The sequence below is a fragment of the Alosa pseudoharengus genome, unplaced genomic scaffold, assembly GCF_046254945.1.
Source record: "Alosa pseudoharengus isolate Yale_2024_CS ecotype anadromous, Long Island Sound unplaced genomic scaffold, YU_APseudo_1.1 YU_APseudo_1.1_scf_20, whole genome shotgun sequence".
In the NCBI taxonomy this organism is placed as follows: domain Eukaryota; kingdom Metazoa; phylum Chordata; class Actinopteri; order Clupeiformes; family Clupeidae; genus Alosa; species Alosa pseudoharengus.
In genome coordinates, this window is record NW_027468664.1 from 26,946,900 (window position 1) to 26,955,554 (window position 8,655).

The window sequence follows — 8,655 nt, forward strand, 5'->3', positions numbered from 1 at the left end:
ATTGTGTGTGTGTGTGTGTGTGTGTGAAACGTGACATTTTGAATGTTTGCTTTGAAACAAATGCACGTTTGCATTGATGATTTGAAACGCGAATTCGGTGCTCTCCAGGGTACTGAAAGGTTTGTGGATTAAACATGTTGAGACAGAGGACTGAAAAGCTTGTGGTTGCAATGGAAGATACATAACAAAAAAAAGTGAATGTGAAAAATATTTTATTTCTTGAATCAGTTACATTGCATGCACATCCTAACACATTGCTAACAGAATCATTCCTATAGCCTAATAGCTTACCCAAAGCATTTTACTATACCACACTAAGAATTGACGAATTATTTTTTATCTAAGACTTATTTTAAAAATGATATATGCGATGACATCTAATTATCATCGTAGACTAAATGCATCACTAATCAAATCACTACATGTGTTGTGCGTTTTCTTCACAGCTTATGTGCTTGTTTTTTAACTGTTAATAAATGCAAAAGAAAAAAAATCCAATATTCGTTCGAGTATTACTAAAAGATCAAAGGCACAATGGAGTAATCTAATGAATCAAGCTCTGGTGTGATTCAATTGGCTCCCCATTATTTGTGAAATTACTGTTATTATCCCCAGCCTTGCAGACACAGCCAGACAAGCTTCCCTATCATTTGAAGGTAGGCAAACAATTTTCGTTTTTATCTCTGTTTGCTTGAGTGAGTCATGCCATTACGATGAACAAATATTTCTGCTTGAATTCACTCCCCAGATTAGTGCGTGTAAAGTATATATAATGTGTATATTTACAAAAGCATGTCGATAGCGTTACGTCGTATCTAAACATAATACAATACACTACAATATGAACATTTATTTCTACATTAGAGTACATGGCAAGGGATATATTGTGATATAGTGTGAGAAATCACACCATAGAGTAGACTATAAAATATTTGCAAATGGTAAAGCTTATGCATGCTTGGATTTGGATATATGGTAAGAGTTAGTTAATCATTTTTGGCGCACACAATTGAGAAACTCCTCACAATACAACATCCGTATCTTTACAATAGTTCAAAGTAATCGTTATTGCAGTTTACGCAAGGCGTTGCACAAGATGCCCATGTCACCTGGGAGAGAGAGGGAGAGAGAGAGAGAGAGAGAGAGAGTCATTATTGACCAGTGTTAATTAATGTAAATCCCTTTACGTAGGCTATGTGATAATTAGCGATTATTCAACACAGCACGAGCTAATGGTCAAATATACAAACCGGAATATAAATAATTTTGAAGAATCTGGAGAAACAACATTTTTTTTTGTGTTCTATGACTGTCATACTCTGATGACTCATGCGTATGCTGTATGACCACCAAGCACAGCAGTATTAAGGACTTTTATATTGTGTCCAGCGCACACACCTGTGATGCTGTCAGCCAGGTTCTGCAGGCCATGCGTGCTGTCCAGCACCTCGACGCTCTGGGTGTACGCGTTATAGCGCACGGTGAATGGTCGCGGGATAGTTCCGGCGAACTTCCTGTGGAGGGACAGAACGTAGACCAATATGGCGTGATGATAGACAATATTTACGGTGGTGCATGGTGCATGGTCTTTAATGCGTCACATCATGGTATTTTGTGCGCTTCGGTTCTACTGGTGCGAGCACGTTAGATTTGTGCGTTTTATTTCTACCTGACTTTCTCCTTGGCGTCCTCAAAGCTCTCTGCCACAAAATAGACGGGCTGGAACTCTGTGATGGGATACTTCTGAAGTGCAGTTTTCTCAGGGTCAAACGGAAGCACTTTGGGCTTGTCTGTCAAGCTGTACTGTTGAGGAAACGTATCAGAAAATAAAAGTCACAAATAAAACACACACACATTTGATTGAAAGAAACCTGAAACAGAACCAAACCAAGGCCAATCAAACGGACCCATCTGCCTGACACCTAAGCACTCGTGACGTAGAAAAAGAGAAGGAAAGAAAGCCAATGGAAATAATAATTATTTGTTATTATTATTATTATTATTATTATTATTATTATTATTATTATTATTTATGTTGTTACAAACAAACAATGCTTAACGATTCTCACAACTTTCATTTTTTAACCAACTTGTATTTACTTTCAAATAGATCTAGTTGAGTGTGCGTGTGTGTGTGGGGGGGGGGGGGGGGGGGGCGGAGGGGGGGGGGGCTAGTTGGGGTAAAAGAAGATGGTGACACATTATGCATATTCAGAGCAAGGCTGCATAACTGCATGAAATATATATCTATCTATTTAACTAATTGATTTTTAATCGAAATAGCAAATTGAACAAATGAGTTCATTGCAAAGGCTGCAATTAATCATAAAGCTTGCCACTCTGTTCTAATGGTTAATTAGTCACATCTATCCTCCTTCTGTCGCAGACAGTGAAGCTAACCTATCAGGAGTGCTGTGTGCTTCTCATGCATTAGGCATGTTCACCAATAAGAAGTGGCCCAATTTAAAAGCAAAAATGTAAACATTGAACTGAAGCTTACTCTCCAAAATTATATTGCAAATAAAATCACAATAGCAATATCTGTCAGTAAAATTGCAATTAGATATTTCCCCCAAATCGTACAGTTAATCTGATTTTCCAAAAAGTTGGCATGTTCCTTTAAGTAAGCACATATGCCAGCTCTCTTGGTCACCAAACTGCCTCATTTCTCAAGTCTGGCCAGTCCGCTAGTAGACGTACAGAACATACAAACAGGAAATGAAGCAATGCTGATGTGATGTGATGTAATGCGCTGCGTGAGTCGCTCTCATACTGTCAGCGCACACTTAGCTGATGCACACTTCCTGCTCTCACATTGAGTGTGTGTGTGTGTGTGTGTGCGTGTGTGTGTGTGTGTGTGTTTCAGTGTGTTATAGGAAATGAGTTAGTGAGTGTGTGTGTGATGTAACCTTATGCCCTAGTGACCATTCCCACAATATAACCCAATCCCCCACGCTCGTACACACACACACACACACACACACATACACACACACACACACACACATAATGCATCTCTTCCCCCAGTGAACCAGTGACCTAGTCCCCAGCCAGGCTTGGCCAGGTCTCCCACTGACACATTGAACCAACTCAGGTGAGCCACTGACCCACTGTTACGGGGTCACATAGCGGCAAGGGGGCTTCAACGCTTCTATCTTTAAAACAAGGTCACATAGAATATGGAGGCAGAGGGCATCCTGTTTACTGATAGATTAGATTAGATCATGGACTCAATGAGGTGAGCTGTAACCAACGCCACTGATGTTTAAAGGTGTTTCTGTTTGTGTTTGAAAGAGGATTTGAAGGTCAGGCCAACATACAGTATAAAAACAGAAATACAAAGAACATATTTAGATGATTAAAGATTTTAAATCATTATATTATTATTATTATTATTATTATTATTATTATTATTTGATTATAAGACTGATTTATGATTTTTATAAGATAAACCTCTTTCTCTCTTTCTCTCTCTCTCTCTCTCAGACTCTCTCTCACACACACACACACACACACACACACACTCACACACACACACACACACACACACACACTATTTCTGTCTCCTCCCCACACACTCACTTGTAATTCTCCGTAAGATGAGAGCAGGCCAGCGCCGTAGGCTTTGATCTCTGAGCCCTGTTTGCAGAGGCCGAACTCCACAGTGAACCAGTATACCTGCAACACACAGCAGCCAACAGGATCCCTCATGCTCTCACACTTCACTTTGTTTATTTCTACGCACATGCTGCACACAAACAAACATGGAGTTTCATAGATTCTAAGCCGATACAGATTCAGATCTGACAAATAAATTACAAAATAAAACAAACAAAATAAATAAATTTGTGTAGAGAAAATCTTCACTCATAAAAGTCCAAAATAATCTAATGTTACTTTTACATTTTATTAGGATATACAGTATGTTCTGGGATAATATACAGAAACACCTCCATGGCTTTTATCAGTTCATGACTATATAAGGACTAAATAATAATGTATTATCGATAAAGAGATGTCAGTATGAGAACTCTTTGTATTTAACACTAAACAAAAAACAACTTTACTGTAGTAGGCCTATAGAGTATATCTCAATAGCAACAGCTTCAGGGGTAATATCCCATAATAGTCTCTGTACAATACTCACTGTTGCCAGTTTCTCAATGAAGTCGTCTGGGGCGCCCAGGGAAGCCAGACCAATTTCCTGCGCAGACAAGACCGTTATTACAGAGTAATAAACTCTAGAAATATTATCTTCTGGACTCATGCTTTATTGCCCCATATAACAGAAGGAAATGGTTCCAGAGGTCTACTGATCTGGCCTTCCTACTTTACAGCCACTTTTACTAGCCTCTCCGTTTCAACAGCTTCATCCAAGAAAACAGTGGGCAGATGCAGCAAATAGTTTAGCTTGCCTGTTTATTGGTATTGGCTGCTGTGTATATTGCTTAATGCTCTAGTCATCTCACAGATATATGCATTTTGCGCACAATGTATTTAGTATTTGCAGACAAACAGTTATTGGTTATGATTATGAAGACATGATGATCTGTAATAAGTATGATCTTTTTGTGAGAGTTGACATGTCTGGAAGGTCATTGAAAGGAGCATGCACACTGCCCAGACAATTCCCAACAAACTGCAGCATTCGAAAGCTGGCGGTCGCTAGTTGCAGCCTTTGGCATGTTCAGAAAAGCAGCTGCGAGCTCCACACTGTCCAGACAGCGATCGAAAAGACAGACTTTTGGACATGTCAAATTGAACAACTCACCAAACTACCAAACAACTCACCAAGCCACCAAACACCAACAAACATAGACTCACGGTGCACACCGACCCAAACTGTTGGCATTTTTAATGGCGTTGGGGGCAGTGTGTCTGTTGGGGGCAGTGTGCAAGCACCTGAAGGTGTTGTGATTTTGTGTGCTCACCTGTGAGAACTGGGCGAAGTTAGGGTCAGCGAACAGGGGCACATGGCCCAACAGCTCATGGCAGATATCTCTGTGAGAAAGCAGGAGATTGGGACACTGTATCAGGACGAGTGGCCAGTGTTCTGCCCTAATGAAGGCCACGTAGGCTGAAACATGTTGGCAAGATTTTATCTATTGTATTATGAACCAGCCTACTAATAAAGCTTTTCTATTTTATATCAAGAAGCTTGCCTTGATTACAGAGCTTGGGAGGTGGGTTAGGATGATTCTTTTTCATAGGGCCCACATTTTCTAGCAGCGCCCCTGCTTTAATTCAGTCTTTTTTTTTTAATCACTTCTGGGATTTTTTCCCCCCAAAGACCACCTTCATACGTTATAGCCTATTACGAGGTTAGACGCTTAAATAATGCTGAAGCCCTCCTGCTTAGTTCCTTAATGCCTTATGACCATTGAAGCTAGGTGGACATGTTACATTTTGAAAATAATCCTCCTTGGATTCTTGGAATATGACAAAATGAAGACAATTCTGTCAATTTTTATATTATCCCCAACTCTAATTGTGCCCACACAAATGTTTAACTTGCATATTGCCCCTAGAAAAAGCCCACATAGCATCTTTAGTGCAGGCACAGAGTTCTGAAACAAACAGCCCTGAGGAATCACATTTACCAACTAATGGGACTTTGGCTGAAAAAAAAGGCTTCTCATTAGATCCTTGGAATCCTCTTTAGAATCTTGAAATCCTTACTAGAACCTTGGAAAACTCTTGGAATGGCTACTCACGGCTCTGGGGTATACATGGGCTTGGATCCGTGGCGGATGTACTGTGTGGAGTGGAAGACCCGGAACGCCAGTCCAGCCAGGAAGTCACGCGAGGAGAGCAAGCCCGCCACTGGCCGGAGGCGGAACCCTGTGCACGCTAGAGTAGTTAGAGAGAAAGAGTGTGTGTGAGTCTGTGCGTGTGTGTGTGTTTGTGTGTGTGTTTGTGTGTGTGTGTCTGTGTGTGTGTTACACACTCACACACAGACATAATGGAATAGGAAGTAGGGCACTTACACAGCCACAAATGGAAGATATGACCAGTCTGTGACCGTGACTGTGTGAGTTAGCTGTGTCAGTCAGTAACACAAACACACACACACACACACACACACACACACACACACACACACACACACACACACCCTGCAGACACACAACATCATGATTGCAATCTCTAATAACAAAGGTTACATGACTGGAGGAGGTAAGGTGCATTCAGTGCATGTGTATTCCTGGAACCTTTCAGGTCACCTGTGATTTCCAAGGGGCATAACCAGTGGTGAAATTAAACTGAACTTGGTACACTAAACTTGTACTGAACAATTTTGGAAGTACGGTACAGCAAACACAGTTGTTTGTAAACAAAGGTTTTAAAAACACAGTTTTTTGTAAACAAAGGTTTTAAATGTAATTATTTACTCATTTTTTTTAAATAAGTCCGTGCTGTTTAACAGTAACGAGACTTACACTGAAGGAAGTTGTGATGTTATGATGGTTCATAAACCTAAAGGTAGAAGTGTATGTTGACTGATGGTTCATAAACTTGTAGGTAGAAGTGTATGTTGACTGATGGTTCATAAACTTGTAGTTAGGAGTGTATGTTGACTGATGGCCCCTATAGGTAACTACCTGATAAGATAAGAGACTGTATGTTGAGTGAACGTCTTACTGGAAGATAAGGGATTGTATGTTGACTGAGCGTGTCTTACTGAAAGATAAGAGACTGTATGTTGACTGAGCGCGTCTTACTGGAAGATAAGAGAATGTATGTGGACTGCGGTCGTCTTACACTGCAGGAAGCGTGAGATGTCCTCCAGCTGGGGGATGTTGTCGACGCGGTAGCCGCAGTACTGCTCCAGCAGTGGGAAGACGCGGTTGTGCTCGCGGCACGCGTGGGTCGGGTACAGCGTCTTCAGCTCCTTAAAGACCTGGCCCCACGTAGCCTTCTCCTCCTCCGTGTAGGTCACATTAGGGATCGCCTGGCCACTGGGTCACGGAGACACACACACACACACACACACACACACACACACACACGTACACACACACACACGTACACACACACACACACACACACACACACACACATACGCACGTACACACATACACACACACACACACATATACACACACACACACACACACACACACACACACACAAACACACACACACACACACACACACACACACACACACACACACACACACACACACACACACACACCATTACTTTCCCTGGATGTGTATATCTACCTCTGCATTTGAGCAACTATATACAAATATTTTATAGATTGACATTTACAGTTACATTAGATTTATCTTTGTCATTTACATCTGTACTGTATGAACAAAGTTGCACACACACACACACACACACAAACACACACACACACACACACACACACACACACACACACACACACACACACACACACACACACACACACACACACACACACTGTCCATACACACACCTTGATCCACGAGCAACACTAGTTTGTGGGCGTGTGTGTGTGTATGTGAATATGTGTGTGACTTGCCAAACCAAGTAAAGAATTGTGTGTGAGGATTTCATGATTCAGTGACGACTCAAGACCCGTAATGCAAATGCAGTGGGGGTGGTTCATTGAGGCAGGGTGCTCTTTGTAGTGGCCGTGTGTGTGTGTGTGTGTGTGTGTGTGTGTGTGTGTGTGTACGTGTGTGTGAATAATACACCTCTATTATAGACTCAGCTTTAAATGCTGCTACTGCCATTTGTCCCCTTTTGTATAGGGGTAATTTTCCTTTAAAGACCCAACAGGAAAGAGGCGTGTGTGTGAGTGAGAGAGAGAGAGAGAGAGAGAGAGAGAGAGAGAGAGAGAGAGAGAGAGAGAGGCAGTAGGCGTAGAGACATGAGTTTGTGAACAGCTTAGACAGGGCAACAGCTTTCTAAATACTTCAGAGAGAATCCTAGAGGAATCCCCTTATCTGGGATGGGCACATACTGCCTGTAGTTGTAGGCGATGTCGGCAAATTCCTTCCTGCGGGCCCTGTAGACTGGATCAGTAAACCCCTGGGAATGAAGATCAGACAAAAGCAAACAATGTCAGACCCTCCCATTGACACCTGCTCAGTGGATTCACACTGGATTTAGATTTAGGAAAAGACATGAGACGAGAGCGTGAGAGAGCAAATCGTATGATACGCCCTGATCCCACGAGGCCTTTGAAAGTGTTAGTCATCCACTCCTGGACTGAAAAACATATTCAAATGAGGCCTTTGTAGCGTGTTTTGCAGCTTATGCTGAATACATTTGAGTTTAATGGTGTTCGGGAAGAGGAGCAATTATATGTAATTGCGAGGCTCAATTCAGGCTGTGACATCAGCTTCATGGCCTGGATAGGTTTCCATGACAATAGAGGAGTGGAGAGGCCGCTATCATCACAGCATTTGGGGTTCAACGTCACGTGTGTATGAGTCAGACCCCCAAAACCAAACACACACACACACACACACACACACACACAAACACCCGAACACACACACACACACACACGCACACCTAATCACAAATGCATGCAGACATACGCACACACTCACACACATGCACACAAACAATCTCTCATAAACACACACACACACACACACGCCTTCCTTACGGGATGATCAGAATCCAGCTCCGACCCGTAGCTCAGAATCTGG

At 42.0% G+C, this 8,655-nt stretch overlaps 1 protein-coding gene across 1 annotated transcript in view; it reads right to left on the reverse strand.

Annotated features, from left to right (window-relative positions):
• Positions 1-195: 195 nt before the first annotated feature.
• The window catches only part of pah (phenylalanine hydroxylase), a 21,776-nt gene continuing 13,316 nt past the window's right edge, over positions 196-8,655 (reverse strand). Inside the window, exons 4-13 of the mRNA XM_076297412.1 lie at positions 8,613-8,655; positions 7,959-8,026; positions 6,763-6,959; positions 5,715-5,850; positions 4,932-5,001; positions 4,148-4,204; positions 3,583-3,678; positions 1,670-1,803; positions 1,399-1,514; positions 196-1,109 (exon numbers count right to left, since the gene is read on the reverse strand). The exon at positions 8,613-8,655 is cut by the window's right edge and continues 46 nt beyond it. Coding sequence (XP_076153527.1) covers positions 1,066-1,109; positions 1,399-1,514; positions 1,670-1,803; positions 3,583-3,678; positions 4,148-4,204; positions 4,932-5,001; positions 5,715-5,850; positions 6,763-6,959; positions 7,959-8,026; positions 8,613-8,655 — 961 coding nt within the window. The 3' untranslated portion in view covers positions 196-1,065. The remainder of the gene's footprint in view (positions 1,110-1,398; positions 1,515-1,669; positions 1,804-3,582; positions 3,679-4,147; positions 4,205-4,931; positions 5,002-5,714; positions 5,851-6,762; positions 6,960-7,958; positions 8,027-8,612) is intronic.